Genomic DNA, 17,522 nt, shown 5'->3' on the forward strand with positions numbered 1-17,522 from the left:
TGGGAACAGAAGAAGGCAATGATTCAAGAGATCTTTGAAGAATATGAGAAATAAAAGATCTAATGAAAAATACCCAAGAAAAGGAGTGAAGAAATGAGATTTATTTCCAGTTTTGAGGGAGAAAGGGAACAGAGAATACATGGCCATTGAGAGAAGAAAAAAGTCGCCGAATGAAGCTAACTATGTCATCCATGAAAGAGACCGAGGGTGGAGGAAAGGACGGCAGAGAAGCCACTTGGGGTCTTGATGCAGAAGGCTTTTGTTTTTTTACTAGAGAAAGTTATCTTACGCTGCTTCAAGGCGAAAGACAATTTACGAAATCAACAAGCTTTTTTCCCTCTAACCATCAAAATCTTATACAAAATAAACAATATTTTCAAGTTACCGAACACTGCTGAATTCTGACAGAAAATATTTTCAACCAAAACAAACAGAACTGAGACTTAAAAATAAAAAGATTTTAAATTTGAATTTTGATACTAGTACCTGTTTGCTATTATAAAAAGCAAAAAGAAAGAAATAAAAAAAAAGGCTACAGAACATTGACCAAATCAATTACAAATATATGAAAAGCTCGAGACTACAATCTTCCCTGCATTTCCTCGAAAAATCACTAGCCATAGAAATGACTTTTTTTTGTAATCAATTAATTTGTGTGAGATGGAGCAGCTAAATGCCTTGAGCGATGCACTTAAATCAGATCCTATACAATTATAATGTGATTTGACAAAACATAGAAATAATAGAAAATTGTTAAAATTTGATAAACTTAATATTCTTTACACAAAGCTAAAAGCCCTAAAGCCAAAAGCCCTAAATATATATATATATATATATATATATATATAAATATATATGAACATATGGACAAAACTGAAGATGGAATGAAAAGGAACACACTACACAACCCAATAGTTTACATTAGACAAGGTTTTATTAACTAGGAACATAAGGCTCAAAGAGTGTCACGCAAGGGTTTGGATCATACTGCATAACATCAGCAGCACGTTCAAATTCTTCTCTTATAACCCTAATACTGAATTTATCCACCACTCGACCAAGATCATGAGATATCTCAAAAGGATCCTCTATGCAGATCAAATGGCGATCATTGCCAATTCTCCTCGTCCAGTCTTTTTCTTGCTTACTGTACAAATGAAGATTTCAAAAATGAGAAACTTTTTTTCTTTATCACAGTATATAAATGGAATCAGTTAATAAAACTCCTTCCAGCATATAAGAAGCGGAATCATTTACCACAAGATGCAGTTAATACCCACAGAAAGTGCTTAAATCTAAAACAAAATTCATACAATTCAACTTGCATTTACAAATACAGAAACCATCATGACATTTTTTATCTTCACCTCAAATCATTGAAGTAGAGTTCCTACAAAATATATCAGTATGCATCTCACCTGATTATGCTTCCTGTACGAACAGAGATTACTGAATTGGCATAATCATGACCATATGCCCAATAATTAAAGAATGCCCACACCAGTTGAGCAACACTTTCCTTGTTAGAAGATCCAAAATTACGTAGTCTTTCAACTTGATCAAAGTAAGCACACTCAACATCATCCACAGTGACAGAGTAAGTTGTCTCCATCCCCTGAAAGAGAATTTGCAAAGCATGGTCCCAATAAATACCACAACAACATTCACAGTCATGGTGTAAAGTAAGAAAAAAAAATAGAATCAAAGGTTCAGATAATGCGTTTCGTGCACAGGAATAATGGCTGTGAACAAATGTGAAAAAGGAAAATTGCCAGATACTAATTCCTGACCATACTATTTAGTCTTGGGAAATAAAATCAAGAATCATACATGAGCCAGGGCGGGAAACTAATTACGATAAGTTCACTTCATTCTATGAAAGGATTTTCCATTTTTTACACTAAATAACTCCCTCTTTGTTGTCTGCCAGCATTTCATTATGTCACGTGATTCTCTCTAAACCCTTTTCCACAGAGAGCAATACTAGGTAATGGCTAACATTAAAGATACTCGGTTAATTTAGTCCTTTATCCTTAACTTGTGCAGCCAACTAGATGAGGCATGTCAAAAACACTATTAACGGTTGATGTTTTAAACAATAGGTGAATAAATTTGAAAATAGTAAAGAAGCAAATAGAACATCATGTTGCCTTTACTATTTGGGTAGAGAAAGCAGGAAAAGAGAATATTTCTACCAACAATAAAGAAGCAAAGTTATGACAACATCCAAATCATTAGGTTCCCATCTTTGCACCTTAGATAAAACTTAATAGAGCCATTAAAGTAACAGATATTGAAATTACATTTTGGTCATATATTCTTTCTTGCATGATATAGATGGAAGCAAAAATAGCATACACACCTGCAAGCATGGAAGGATAGCAGGTCTACGCTGCTGTAAGAAATGAATGCACATTAAAACATACCTGCAAAGAAAATACAAATCAAAAACAAAATTGAGGCCACACAAAGATTATCATGTGTCAACACAGCAGCAAATTAAATTAAGACTTAACATGAATGTGTCCGACCCTTTTTCTAGGGGCATTAATCCAACCTAAATTGCCCATCATTAGCTTGTACATTTATATATGCTTTTATTCATATCAAAGCAAGCCAATCAGCCTAACCACAAACACCATTGGCATATGCTGCTCAAGAATTACAGTGCTAATTAAGGGAATAGAGTTATAGTTGCAAATAACTCACGCATAGCTAGATAAGGTTCCTTGGTAAGTTTCATTGACTCCTCTGGACTTGGCCCAGTGTTTCACGATAAAAGCCAACTGCCGTAATCTTGCATCAAGTTTTGCATAATCCCGTAGAAGCTTAGTATTTACTACAGCCAAAACATTGTTTATGCATATGTCACAGGATATTCCAGTTGCTGGATCCATGAGCTTTACTATGGGTACCCTAGCACGAGTCAGTGCCTGTACATGAGACAAACAGCAAGTCAAATTTGATTTCAGAGCATACTGTAAAGTTGAACAATAAACAGTCTACAGCAAATCTGAGAAATTTTCATACACACTTTCAGGAAGCATATCAGCTGGAAAGGATACCAAAAAGTAAGAATGTTTGACATAAGTATGATCTAAAGATTCACAAGAAAAGAAGCATTCAGAACCAAATCTTCACAAACTAAAACAAATCAGACAATTAATCTTAAAGCGTGTAAAATAAAATTTCTTTGGGGGACATGTACTTAAGAAATTTGGGCATAAGATTTTCTTATCTCAAATTATCATCCACCTAGAAAAACAAAAAAGTATGTATTAATTACCACTTGGGATTTATGTAATCAACAAATCAAGTTTACAAACTGCAAAGTGCACAAATGGTCATCATAGATCATTAACATGCCCTAAGAAGCAACTATTATTAACAAATAGAAAACAAATCAGTCAAAGTAAGCCAAATCAGCAAATTTCCATCTACATTAGAACATACTGAAATCTATGCAAGCCTTTAAATACTAATTAAAAGTAAGAAAAAAAAAAGATTGTAAGATCAGACATAGTTGATTGCATTAAATTTTGAAGGAGATGGAAAATAAAATTAACCTGCACATTCTGAAGATTATCTGACTGCAAAATATCTGCCAACTTTAACAAGATTTCAGACTTGTTCACGTCCATCTCATTAAACGCAAGACAAACATCAATGTCACTCTTTGAAACCCCAAAAGAGTTGGCACATGATCCATAAAGATATAACCGTGCTTCAGGCCATTCTTTGCAAACTAGTTTCTCCAGTAATGCCAATAACTGCTTCTGCTTAGCTCTTTCCTCCTCAGGAGGTATAAGCGACTCATAAAGAGCAAGGAAAGGTGCATTTAGCCGGTGAATGTCACTACGACACTCCATTTGCCTTTTTAACATTCTCATCCTCTGGCTAAGTAGCCTTTGCCCCCTGTTATCTATTCTGGATTCCTGATATAAAAACCACAAGTGAATCCCAATTTTAAACAAAGTCCAGACTTTTCATTAAGTAATAAGAGAGATGCTAAATAGTCCAATAATTTTAATCCGAAATTCTGACAGTCTAGATACAATGGCAATGATGTGCACTAAAGTTCTAAGTTCAAGGGCAATTACTTCATGCGTCCAGTGTGACACTATTTGGACCTAAATAGTGATTACTGCGAACTAAAATTACCAACTAATTTTAAGGCAGTAATTAATTTAATCTATCTAAGCCTATATTACCAAAATAAATTGTGTTTATTTCATTTCAATTTAAAGTTTAGGCCTCCACATTAATCTTCAACTCTCGTATCTCTCAAAGCTTCACAGATTATAACAATGATTTCAAGGTAATAAAGTAACAGAAGGAAGAAAATAAGTTTACCTTCTCACGACGATGCTGCTTCTTGTCATTCTTATCATCAGATTCATCCTCAATCAACAAAGACTCAAGAAGCTGTTCCCCAACTTCATCCACTTCACCACCATCTTCCCTCCTAAACTTGTCACGCCTTGAAAACCTATCTCTACCACCATCACTATGCAATTCCAAAAGAGATTCTTCAATATCAGTCGCTGAAACAGACTGCAGATTACTCCCCGCAGGCGGCCCAGGCCGATCAAGCTGTCCACTAAGTCCCACCTCATTGTCACTACTCGGTTGACTGTATTCAGCTTTTGCTTTATCTACATTATGCTCAAAATGCCTCCTCCTGTTTCCGAAATCCCGATTTCCTCCTCCTCCTCTGGGCTTTCCTAGAAACCCTGGAGGCGATCTTCGGGCTTCTGGTGAGGGGGTAGGCCTGTAACTCCCACCATGCTGTTGTTGCTTTCCTCTATCACCAGAATTTCGATGTTGAAAGACGTATGGACTCGTATTTGGATTAGAATTAAGTCGCGAGTCCAATTGCTGATTCGATAAGTTCAACTTCGAATTTTCAAGCAAATTCCCATTTGGTGAACCCTCCGGGGTTTTAAGGGTTTGAATATCACTAGGAAAAGAACCAAAGACAAGCTTTTGATCTTGATGCTTTTGCTGAACCCGATTCTGGATCACGTGATTCTTATTGTTATCGATCCCTGACAACCCTAGCCTTCTCAAGTCATCCATTAAAGCTCCTTGATTACCGGCAAATTGGTTTCCCGGCGAAGACCAAGGGCTTAGGGGAAACCCTAGAAAATTAGGAGCCAAAGGCGGAGAGAGGGTTTGAGGCCAGAGACCAGGGAGATCGCGTCCGTTCGACGGCCACAATGGCCGGAAAGGCAGGGTGGGTCCCACTGCCGCAACGGCAGGATCGATGACGAGCGGTTGTTGTTGCTGTTGCTGTTGCTGTTGCTGCGGTTGCGGTATAGTCACGGGAGTCGCTCTCGAGAATAATGGAGATTGTTGTTGTTGAAGATGCTGTTGGGGCTTCTGGAGCAAAGAAAGGAGAAATTCGCCACCGTTGGCGGCGGGCGGTGATGGCGCTTCCCCTCCATTGCCGGTCATCTTTGTGGGTTTCTCTGAGGTTTTAAACTTCAGAGAGGAAAGAGAGGGAATGGATTGCCAAAAGGTGACCGGAAATTTTCCGGTTTATCTGATTCGTAAAAGGTGAAAAACCTCGAGTGTTATATACCGTATCTAAACCCTGGAAACTTGCACTTCAATCTACGTACGACAACCGTAGGATCCAAGTGAAACGATCTCGGATGGTCCGCTACACGAGTTCGACGCTTTGACAATCCAAGCTGGTCTGCTCGTTCGTTTAGAACTTTGGGCGTGCACTGAGAAGTCCCCCACTTTGCCTTTTGGGAACAACACGATTCCTTAACTAGGAAGTTGAAACTTTAAATAGTAGAATAGTCTTTGGACTCCTCTTTACTATTTTTTGCTATTCTTTCTTAATTATTATACAAAATTAAATCGAATCAGTAATATTTAGAGTTATAAGATTATCAAAATTTGATTTTACTTAGTAAATTGGTAATTATTGTACAGATAAACACCTATGTTTTTGTGAAGTGTGATGCAATCATATTTTTACTACTCCAATCACAAAATTCAACTTTTTTTTAGATATTATAAGTCTTTTTTACCTAATATTTAAAAAAAATTATACTTTTATTATATTCAATCAAATTTTTATATTTTTATTTTATATCAAATAAATTTTTATAATTAATTATTATTAAATAAAATATTAATTATTATTTTATATTCACGTAAAATTAATATAAAAATTAATAAATATTATATAATTATATAATAATTAACATATCATACTACCATTCATCATGATATATTAACACATCATATTTTATCTACTATTTGATGAATTGTCTACTTATAAAATGAAGTGCCAATTTGATTGCCTCTTTTATACTTCATTGGATCATTTGTTGGATCGGCCTAACAAACCCCAAAGCCCATTTAGATTGCGGGCTGCCAGAGCCTCTAATACAGTCATTGAATGATAATAATGTTTGATAATTAGGTTGTCTAATAAAATTATTATTCGTAATATATAGATGTAGAAAATTTGAATTTTTTTCAGAAAATTGATATTTTTAATTAATGTATAAATGACGGTCTTTAAATTTAAAATACAAATTTAAAGAGACATATATTAAAAAATTAAGTGCAGTCTAAATTTCAAAAATTAAAAAAAATCTAAAAAATAATCCACAATTAAAAATCTCAAAACTCAAAAATCAAGACCCTTTAATAACAGGGCTAAATGTCACTATTTGCTATATATGTTAGATGGAAATAGTCAACAACTATATGATGGCCTCAAGGAAACCTCATACGAAGGCTCCAGAACAGTTCCACAGATCCAGTAATCCATGTGTTTCGGGAACTCAGTTATCTCAAATTTCCAACAACGAGAATTGAAGCCTTCGAATTGGTCATATGTCAGGTAAAACTACTGCGCTTTAACCATCTTCTCCTGATCTACACCCCAAATTCTGACCATAACCATAACCATGTCGAGATTCGACCCATACCAGCACCTGGGTATCCGTCCCAACCCTGACGGTACGTTCACCCGCCTAAGCAACTTCCCCAACACCGAGGCCAACCGGGCGGTAATTCCAGGTCTCCCAACTGTCTCCAAAGATGTCACGATCAATGATGAAACAAAGGTCTGGGCACGCATTTTCCTCCCCGCCAAACTGCCCTCTAACGACAACACAGTGGCACGACTCCCCATCCTAATGTACTTCCACGGCGGCGGCTTCATCTTCTACAGCGCTGCCAATGTCTTAACTCATCAAGCTTGCTCTGCCCTTTCCAGCGAAATACCTGCCGTTGTTATATCAGTCGATCATCGCCTCGCCCCTGAGCACAAGCTCCCTGCACAATACGAAGATGCGGTTGACACGATCCTCTGGGTGAAGAAACAGGTTCTCGACCCAAATGGAGAACAATGGGTTAGAGATTACGGAGATTTTGCAAGATGTTACCTCGGTGGACGTGGCAGCGGTGGCAATATTGCGTTCCACGCTGCTTTAAGAGCTCTAAACAATGATATAAAGCCTTTGAAGATTAATGGTATATTTTTGAACCAACCAATGTTTGGTGGGAAGCAAAGATTGCCATCGGAATTAAAATATGCAACGGATCAGGTGATACCATTGCCTGTACTTGATCTACTGTGGGAGTTTGCGTTGCCTAAGGGAACCGACCGTGACCATCGATTTTGCAACCCGACGGAGGATGTACCGTATATGAGTAAGGTCAGTTCAATAATAAGGAGGTGTTTGGTAATCGGATTCAGTATAGATCCAATGTTTGATAGGATCCAAGCATTAGTGGGAACGTTGGTGAAGTATGGGGTTCAAGTTGAAGCACAGTTTGATGAACAGGGGTTCCGTGACGTCGATCTTGTGGATTTTCGAAGATCTCAGGCCCTTTTGAACATTATTCAGGAATTTATCATTTGAAATTACAAGTTTGTATTAGTTTTCTAAGTCTCTCTATGGGATTGAAATTCAAACAAAGATTTGTAATGCAGAGAGAGCTCGTCAAGTTGGTCCAACGTTTCTATAGTTCTGGTTCAGATCGATGCTTGAGAAACGTGATTCTGGGAAACATCGGAGGGTAAAGACTTAGGTTGTCAGAATGTAATTCACTTAATCACTTCTAATGGATGTTCCCATTTTTGGGAAGAAAGCTGAATTCATTTGGGAACATCCATCTGATTTCAATATCTCATCCGACCCTTTTCTTTAATGCTTTTTTGCTGACAATTGCCATCATGTTGGTTTTCAAAGCTGTTATACTAATCTTAAGTTCCTGAGCTATGTTTGACAATCTAGTTTTTTTTTTTTTTGCTTTTGATTGGAAGTAAAGGAGTTATTTTGTATTTCTTGTTTACTTTTGGAGATATCCTGCCATTACTTTCTGCAATTTTAATTAGAATATTTTGATAAAAACAAAAGTAATAACACCAATAATAATAAATACTAACACCCAATTTAACTATAATCAACAATAATTATCATTTGAAAATTTTGTAGCAACGGTGCTAGTAATAGTTGTGTTGGCAGAGTGGCAGCTTCACAGGGTTGATTTGGCAGTAGCCACGTTAACAATCTGACATGAAGCGTTGACAAATTCCTTAATGCTCTTAAGCAGAGCTTGAGCCTTCAACGGATCGAAAATTTCTATCCCATGGCAACCTCCTTCAGCGAATTCCGCCACCACCTCCACCCCACGCGCCTCCAGCATTTTCACCAACTCCCTCTGCTTGTCAACTAGCGGATCCCCTCCATGCCCTGTCACCAAGCACCTTGGCAGCCGTCCAATCTTCTCCTTATGCGACCCATCAGCAGCCATTGGATTGCAATACTCATGATCACGGTCAGTGCCCTTTGGCAAAGCCAAGGACCACATCAGATCATTAGCTGGCAAAGGCAAAATTCGATCGTTGATGGATCTCTTCTCTGATTCAGTCCTTTCGACCCCACTGAAGTATGGCTGATTCATTATCAGCCCTATGATTTTCACAGGTGAGATACCGACGTTGAGTGCACGTAAACCTGCATGGTAAACCATATTGCCACCTGCACTACCGCCCATCAAAAAACACTTGGAGAAATCTACGTACTCTTTTAACCATGGATCACAGCCGTTGGTATCCACCGCCTGGTCCCGGACCCACATAATCGTCTCCATGGCATCGTCGTATGCTGCTGGAAGGCGATGTTCCGGTGCAAGACGGTATTCGAGGGAGATGACTACAGCTGGGAGCTTAGCTGCCTTGATACTGCATGCCTCGTGAAAAGGACGGGAAGTAGCACTGAAAAGGACAAAGCCGCCGCCATGAAAGGCTATTATAAGAGGGAGCTTATCATTAGTGCTTGGTGGGGGATCAGTTGGAGGCCTGTAAACACGAATGAAGGTTTCGTTGTTGGGGTTCAGAGGGATATCCTTAAAGGGAGATAGTTGGGATGTGTTGGAATCGGTGGTTCCTTCTGTTACTGAAACCGAAGGGAATTGGGCGAGTCGAGTGAGTGACCCGTCTGGGTTTTGCACAATTTTGAGGAACTTGTAGGGATCCATGGACGATGGTGCAGTAGAGGATTGATCTGTCATGGGTTTGAGATGGAGATCAAAAGAGATGATTGCTTGAATGGGTGCAGAGAAGATGGTAGAAGAAACGTTTGTGGTGGAAATAGATAGCATGAATAAATGCTGGTGGGGGAATTATAAAATAATGGTGCATAAAGTGCTTTGAACTATTCCTACTTGTTTTTGTTGGCTAGTCATGTGCATTTACTCTTTGTTCAGAGTTTTAAATGTGGGTCTGATGCAGAGGCGGAGGGGAGGGGGGACTAGTGGGTCCCCACTCCCCCTCCCCCTACCTAAATTTTTTATAACATATTTTTATTTTTTAAAAATTATATAATTCAATTTTTACAAAATTTTTAAAAATTTTTTAACATATTTTTATATTTTTAAAATTTTATAATTTCACACTTACAATAAATTTTTATTTGATGAGATACCCACAACAATTAATCAATAATTAATTTTAATAAAATTAAAATTAAATTTATTATTATAAAATTATTTCTAAACTTCACTTCTCCAAAACTTCTTTATCACCTTTTGATTTTTTTCTTTTTACAAAATACTGAAACAAAAAAATCATTTTTTTACACTTTTTTACTTACCAATGTTCTCTATACAAAAGTCTTTAATCAGCAAATTAATTTTCATATCATGATAATTGATAAGTTTGGTTTATTGACTTATTTTATTTTTAATATTTTTAATATTTTTTATTTTTATTTATTATTTTTATTATTAAATTATTTATAATTATTAAAATTATTTTTTTAAATAAATTATTAAAATTAATTTTTTTAATAATTTTTAGAATTTATTTATAAAATTTTCATATGAATTTTTTTTCATTTAAGTTATTTTATTTTTTTATTAAATATTAAATTTATAATCTAACTGTTTTATAGATATTATTTTTCACTTTTCAGCGTCAAATGAATAATTTTAACTTTATCACTGGTCCATCACTGGTCTGATGGGTCTCATTCAAACTGATACAGATGGTTTTGGTTGCCATCAAAGATATTAAATCGGGCAGTTAATTTCCAGTACCCTCGATCATTGCATGGATGGCAACTCTAGAACAAGTTGCCCACACCGCATGCAAAGGCTAAATATGTCTGGTCCACAGTTAATTTTAATTCAGGGTTATATATTTGGTCGCATAAACAGCCTACTTGCTTTGAACCGGAGATCAGATCATCCATTGTTCTCTTGTCTCCACTCAAAGGAATTCTTCAGACCTCACAGATGAAGAAAACAGCTGACAGGATTAGGTATGAGCCCTCGAAAGGAAAAAAAATGTCTCTTCACATCTCTTCTTACAGGGTTGATTAATATTCTATAGAAAATTTGATCCCCCTTGCTTGGAGGCAGGGGCGGAGCGTCTCATTGCATGGTCTCTTAAAATTTTTAAAATTTTTTATATTATATATATTGATAAATTTTTTAAAATATTTTTTATTGAATAATTAATATAAATAAATAATGAAATAACTTTATCATGGACGCTACAGTTTTCTAAAAATTTTAAAAATTTTTGTTTATCATATATTCTTCCAATCATTTGATGAAATTAAAATTAGTTAGTATATTGCTAGTTATTATATAAATTTTACCTAATATGCTAAGTTTGTCAAATTTAAAAAATAAAAATGAATCTATTAACTTAAACTAATTAAGTCTTAACATAAATTTAATCCTATTATAACATATTATATTTTAACAATCTAGCTCAATAACTTATCATAATATATTATATCTCAACAATTCAACTTAATAACTTAATCTACTAATTAGTAATTTAAAAAGTAAATAAAAAATAAAAGAACTTTCTCAAAAAACATCCATTTAGTGTTCGTGAACCCGACTTGAGAATAAATGGGTTAAAAGGTGAAGGTCCCATTTGTGCCTGATTGGGCAAAAACCCAAGTCGGCAAGCCTGGTTTAATCAGTGCATAGATCAGAATAAGAAGACACCTAGCTCCAGGTCCTAGGGGTTTACTAAAGCTCCAATGGGTTTCCCTACATTTCATGATTTCCACAATTATGAATATTTATTTTTTAAATTTATATGGTACATCAAATATAAATCTTAATAATAATGTTGTACAATTATATCATCAAATTATTATGATGCACCAAAAATAGTTAATTGCACTCTTTGGTACATAATTGAAACCAAAGGAGTCAACATTCTTAGTACTTTTTGGTAGGCTTTATCTTAATTTAATCCAGAACATGTAGCTCCTTTATTGTTCTTAATCATCTGCTCTGTTTCACATTGAATTTGATCTTAACGGTAATAAGCTGCGAAGAAACTTTCTGTCTCAGATAGCTTTCATATGAGCAAATTTTCTCACAATAGGAAGGAGCCCAATACTAAGGACAAGGACAGCGAATTCACAATCAACATGTTGTTCAGATAGCAAAGGGACCTCCGGAATCTCTCCAACTCTTGCCAAATTATGTTAGAAAACTCAGAGCAAAGGCACGAGCACCTGAGAGTTGAGAATCCTTTGTGATGAGACAAATTCTGGATATTCTGACATTGGCATAACCTTTTAAGTACTATTAACAGTAAGAATCTTCTGAGTGTTGTTCATGGTAAGCAAATTTTAGAGTGTTCATTCCACTTTACATAATAACACCGAAAATAAGAACACCAATGTCCCATACAGGTCAGAAATGTGATGCTCAAGTGATCTAGAAACTAGAAACGCTTGCATATCCCCCACTGCAGCTGCTTTCACTGTGCAGAATCATATTCATTTCAGCAAAAGCAAAAAGCATCAGAATATTTCCACCTCAAAGACATCACCATACTTACTTCCTACTACAATTCTTAGTCCCTCTTGATATTCCAAAGCTGTGCCCTCTAGAACATCCGATATTCCAAAGGCACAGAAAAAGCAGAACTCAAACTACTCTTCCAGCTACTTCTTCCCTACTTTCTTCTCTCCTGCTAAAAGGAACAAGTCTACTTTCATTTTCAGAATATTTTCCTTTTCCTCACCAAGAGCTATCTAATGTGTTAACACACACAGCCTCAGTAAACAGTTAACCCTGACAGAACTTAAAAATGCAAGAACCATGTAATGGTTGGAAATGCAGGCACAAAAAACTTCATTATTGTCTACCATGCTAATGGAAGCAGTTTTGCCTGCGATTGATAATTTGGGGACTTGAACAATAATAAAGATCATTAAGAGACTAACACTAAAATTTTGAAATAGTGTTTCAAGCAAGGATCGGAGAAATGGATAATATTAGGCGGTGAAGGCTGGAGATAATAAGGAAGTCATCATTGGAGGTGAATCATATTGAGAGGAGAATTTGATTCTCGTATTAGTCAATCCTAATCGAAGCTGGAATGCTTTGAAAGGATTGACTTCCACTTTGTGTATTTCTGTGTTTGTGTGTTTGAATTGCATATCTGATATCCATACGGCTGACTGTGTAGTCATTATGCATAATAAAAGACTGGGACCAAGAGTTGTACCCTGCTACTGAATTTCATGATCCTTGGAACAAATATCGGCTACTTTCTGAAAGGTAGAAGACAAACGAAAAGGGATATATCCTCTGGGCCCTATGGGTCCAAAAGTAAGGAAAAAGAAAAAGTGCTTGTCTGAAATCACTTAATTAAAACTTCAGGAACAGAGCAAATATATATATATTTTTAAATCTAATTAAGGTAACAAAGTCATCTCCTTCCAAAAAGTGAAAAAGCAACATACATGTAGCTTTACATTTACCGTTAATCCTGGGATTCCTAAAACTCAACAACTAGCGGACTAATGGTAGCAAAGGTCAAGTGGGGTGGGGTTCATCCTAAAATCCTAAGTCATAGCTGTTGATAAGTATTCGTTTAAGCAAGCACCTTAAAAAAGGAAAAACATTGAAAAAGGAAACAAGCAAAAGTAAACTCATTTATGAGATGTAAGCAACTTTTTTTCTCCATTTTTGCAACTATTTCTACATAATCCAGTAGTAACGAAATGACCTACAACAGGTACACACTCTACAGTTAAATCAAAATGCTATCAAAGATCCAACACTCACCGACCCTTCTTCCGGGACTTAAACAGGAAATTGGACGGCGGCGAAGGCGAAAATTCGAAAGGCAATTGTGGTGGCTCAGCCTCACCAGAAAGCATCTCTACAATCTCTTTCATAGTAGGCCGCTTGCTTGGTGATCTTTGCAAACAGAGCAATGCAATGGTAATACAAAGCAATGCTTGATCCTTATCCAGTGAATGAATGGAGGGATCAACAAGTTCCAAGAGCCTCCCATTATAAGCCAGTTGCCTTGCCCAAGATATCAAATTTGCCCTCTCAAATTCAGACATTGGCGAGGCCGTCACTTGAAGAGGTCTACGGCCAGATATTATAACCAAAACCAATACCCCAAAGCTATAAACATCGCATTTCTCTGAAAGCAAACCGCCGCCACCATACTCAGGCGCAATATAACAGACCGTTCCTCTCATACTTGGCGTACTACTAATCCCACCGCTCTTTGGAATATCCCCACTTGCCCAATCTTGGCTATTTCTTCTCCCAATTTTGAATTCACCACTAAATCCATCTAACCACCAATCAATGCTGCCTCTGCTACTCTTCTTCTTCTTTTTCCTTTCTATCATTTCTTCATCTCTTTGCCACCAGAATTCTCCATTGCTACTCGAACTAGGTTCTCTTTTCTTCTTTTTCTTCTTCTTAGTTAGCTCTTCACAAAATTCTTCTTTCCACCACTCTCTCGGCTTCCTATTCCGCTCCTTCCTCCGAATCTTTTCCTTCTTTTGCTCGACATTCGAACTCGAAACCTTACTATCATTAATATTATCAACTGAGCTTGGAGAAGCAAGCCATTCATTTTTGGGTCTTTCTTTTTTGATCTCATTCCCAATCCATTCCATTACATAGTCTTTAATTCTCCCTGATTCAGACCCACCTCCAGGATCCTGCTTCCACCACCAATCTCTTCTCGAACTACCCTTTTTATTACTAACCAAATCCCTCCCACTTTCCACACTAACCTTATCAAAGAACCCTTCAGACAAAACACTCCCTTTCTCCACTGCCATCTCCGGTGACACAGCCGGCGACGCCTCCGAATCCAAAACTCTAAGCACATAGCTCTCTGGTGACCTATCAGCAACCGTCAAACTCGCCCCTTCTTCAAACCCAGTCAACACACTCTCTGTTTCTTCTAAAATCGATCCGTTATCGTCTCCAACAACATCTTTTTTCCTCAAACCTTCACCTTCTTCCAGCCCTTCAATTAGATCCTCTGTTTTCAATCTAGCAAGCCCAAAATCACCAATCTTGGCCTTGAATTCCACATCCAAAAGAATATTACTTGGCTTAATATCTCCATGAATAACCGGCGGATCACAAAAATGATGGAGATACTCAAGCCCTTTAGCCACATCATTTATAACACAAAATCTTTTTCTCCACCCCATCAGCTCTTCACATTTTCTATCCAAAAGCGCGTCTTGCACGCTCCGATTTTCCATTAATTCGTAAACCAGGACGAACCTTCTTCTTCTGGAATCTGAAGAGAACCCAATGAGAGGAACAATGTGGGGAGAATCCAAGGCGCGTGATAGAGAGAGTTCGTTGTGGAACTCACGCTCTCCTTGTAACGAATCTGTTGAGTTCATAACCTTGATTGCGAGTGGTTGAGGTGAGCTAGGGAGAGTTCCTTTGTAAACAGAGCCGAATCCGCCGTGTCCCAACCGGTTGGAAGGGGAGAACGATGAGGTGGCGCGGCGAAGGAGGGAGTATGAGAAGCGACGGCAGTGACGATGGCTTGGAGATTCCGATGGAGCTGTGCGGTTGCGATAGAGCTTCCGGTAGATGAAGATGATTAAGACAATTAAAAGGATTATAGTTATGGTTATGGTCCCAGCTAGAAGTGGAGGGAGGAGGTGGAAGTTTTTGTGGAGGTGACGATGGTGGTGGGGCGGTGTCTCCACCGCAATTTCTGGTGGTGAAAACCGTGATGGCATGATTGTAACTAAAAGAAGAAAACGAAAGCGAATTCTAGGATCTCATTTGCTTCCTTTTCTTAACCGGTTTGGAAGAAGAGTGCCCAGCTACTAAGTGAGAGTACTAGAAGAATTGTTTTCTTTCTAATTTTACTCCTTTTTTTCTATTTTTCCAGCATAAAGAGGGAGAGAGTGGGGGAGGTTTTTATGATGGAGATTGTAACGTTGACGTGTCGGAATGTGGTTGGAGGGTCACGAATTTATTTGTGACCGTTGGGTGAAATGGATTTCATAGTGATAACTGATGAGATGGTGATGGGGTTGGTTTTCCATTGTGGGTTTGAGACAATTGTGGAAAAGACACGCGCCACTGTGATGAACATGGGACGAGTGAGGAGGGTCACGTGGGATCGAGATCTACAAAAGAAGTTGTTGTCTTCTGTGAAGCCATTGATGGCGGGTTAAGGTAACGGAAACGAGCGACGCGCTTTTGGAGGTCGCGTGAGCTGGCTGGAGTCTTTTGTGTTCTGTTTGGCCTTTGTTGGTATTTGCTTGTTTTCTTCGGATTTTCAACCCTTTAATTATTATCTGTATGATTGTGCAGTTTAAACACAGTGTGCAGCAGAAGTTAGCACAGCCTAAGGCTTAACTGGGTTTGACCTATGGGCTAGTGTTTCTTTTGAATTTTAAAAAACCAATTAAATATATTTTTGAAAAGACTGAAATACCATGGTAGTACCATATCTTTATTACGTATATAAAATAAAAAAAATTATATTTACTACATTATAGGGAGATACCAATTTTATACATTATTAATAAACTTAATGCATAATGTTTAAAATTCTCTAAACTATTTAAAAAATATTGAAATAAGTTTTTGTTCTTTTATTATATTTAATTAATTTTTTATTTTAAATTAAATAAATTTTTATGATTAACAATTTAATAGCATTCACTCATTTGACACATTATTTGATACATAATCTCTTTGTTTAAAGGATAAGATCGAATCTCCTTTCTTAATTAAATAAAAAATTTATTTATTATAATTATTTAAAATATTATCTATTATTTTTTAAATCAAGTGAAAAATAAAAAATATCATATATTTATATTATTATATTATATCATCATTTATTATGATATATTAATATATCATATGAATGTCATATGATATAAAAATAATAATTAATATTTTAATTAATAATAATTAATTAATTAATAATTATAAAATTTATTTAATTTAAAATAAAAATAAAAATTTTATTAAATATAATAAAAATAAAATATTTATTTAAATTTTTAAAATAATTCAAATATTTTTAATAAATAAATAAATATCATACATTAACATGCATCAAACAACCACATAATCAAATAAAGTTTTGAAAAAGAAGGGTATCTTAGTAATTTGGCGGTTAGTTTTTGACTTTTTTTCACCTTGGTAAAGGAATCTAACCGTACAAAATCATAAAAAAACGAAAACGATGTTTACAGCTTATGAGAGAGGAAGAGGTCAGAGAATAAAACAAAGTGAAATAGTTGTAAGAGACTGAGATCATGTGAGTCCCACTTGCCACACTCTTTCTCTTATAATTTATTTGTGGTCTAAACAACAAAGTCTTCTAGCCCACGCCTGTCGGGGGATGGCTCGGTGCAGCTCAGCGCTGACCCCCGTGAGCGGTATTTCCCAGGCCGCCGTGGGCGCGATGATGGTCTTCAAACAATGTGCTTTGCTTAATTAAACTAATCTTGGTCTTACCCCAAAACCCAACGATTAATTTATTCATAATTAGCACTAATAAAATTTTGTGTTTGAACGTGATAGTATTCCCTAGAGATTGCGTTGGATACGAAGCATTTGATTGTAACTACGTTTTTTTTTTGTATGAGAAAAGTTGTGGAGTCAGATCGTTGATGACAAAGGTTGGAGTCAGATCTTTTAAGACAGCTAAAAGAGGCGTTGTTTTTCTTCACGGATTTGATTCCGTCGGGACG

The 17,522-nt window shown here is 36.5% G+C and overlaps 4 protein-coding genes across 4 annotated transcripts; 1 reads left to right on the forward strand and 3 right to left on the reverse strand.

Annotated features, from left to right (window-relative positions):
• Positions 1-740: 740 nt before the first annotated feature.
• LOC18614259 (Nucleotidyltransferase family protein) lies at positions 741-5,775 on the reverse strand. The gene is made up of 6 exons (XM_007051929.3): positions 4,354-5,775; positions 3,567-3,935; positions 2,710-2,933; positions 2,363-2,426; positions 1,419-1,615; positions 741-1,147 (listed from the first exon to the last, which is right to left on the reverse strand). The coding sequence occupies exons 1-6, from the start codon at positions 5,455-5,457 to the stop codon at positions 937-939; spliced, it is 2,169 nt and encodes a 722-aa protein (XP_007051991.3). The 5' UTR covers positions 5,458-5,775; the 3' UTR covers positions 741-936.
• Positions 5,776-6,718: 943 nt separating this feature from the next.
• On the forward strand, positions 6,719-8,317 carry LOC18614260 (alpha/beta-Hydrolases superfamily protein). The gene has a single exon (XM_007051934.3). It carries the CDS (start codon positions 6,936-6,938, stop codon positions 7,893-7,895), a length of 960 nt encoding a protein of 319 aa, XP_007051996.3. The 5' UTR covers positions 6,719-6,935; the 3' UTR covers positions 7,896-8,317.
• A 79-nt stretch (positions 8,318-8,396) lies between these two features.
• On the reverse strand, positions 8,397-9,687 carry LOC18614261 (alpha/beta-Hydrolases superfamily protein). Its single transcript, XM_018114300.2, has one exon. It carries the CDS (start codon positions 9,637-9,639, stop codon positions 8,512-8,514), a length of 1,128 nt encoding a protein of 375 aa, XP_017969789.2. The 5' UTR covers positions 9,640-9,687; the 3' UTR covers positions 8,397-8,511.
• A 3,767-nt stretch (positions 9,688-13,454) lies between these two features.
• Positions 13,455-15,681, reverse strand: LOC18614262 (Protein kinase superfamily protein). Its single transcript, XM_018114381.2, has one exon. It carries the CDS (start codon positions 15,540-15,542, stop codon positions 13,584-13,586), a length of 1,959 nt encoding a protein of 652 aa, XP_017969870.1. The 5' UTR covers positions 15,543-15,681; the 3' UTR covers positions 13,455-13,583.
• Positions 15,682-17,522: the final 1,841 nt, after the last annotated feature.

This window comes from Theobroma cacao, chromosome 1, assembly GCF_053813885.1.
Source record: "Theobroma cacao isolate CCN51 chromosome 1, ASM5381388v1, whole genome shotgun sequence".
Lineage (NCBI taxonomy): Eukaryota > Viridiplantae > Streptophyta > Magnoliopsida > Malvales > Malvaceae > Theobroma > Theobroma cacao.

Coding starts and splice junctions, on each gene's coding strand:
- LOC18614261 (XM_018114300.2), bottom strand. CDS start 9,639: ATGCTATCTATTTCCACCACAAACGTTTCTTCTACCATCTTCTCTGCA.
- LOC18614259 (XM_007051929.3), bottom strand. CDS start 5,457: ATGACCGGCAATGGAGGGGAAGCGCCATCACCGCCCGCCGCCAACGGT. Junction 2,427..2,709: donor GGAACCTTATCTAGCTATGC/GTGAGTTATTTG, acceptor TTTTCTTTGCAG/GTATGTTTTAATGTGCATTC. Junction 1,616..2,362: donor CTATCCTTCCATGCTTGCAG/GTGTGTATGCTA, acceptor ATTCTCTTTCAG/GGGATGGAGACAACTTACTC.
- LOC18614260 (XM_007051934.3), top strand. CDS start 6,936: ATGTCGAGATTCGACCCATACCAGCACCTGGGTATCCGTCCCAACCCT.
- LOC18614262 (XM_018114381.2), bottom strand. CDS start 15,542: ATGCCATCACGGTTTTCACCACCAGAAATTGCGGTGGAGACACCGCCC.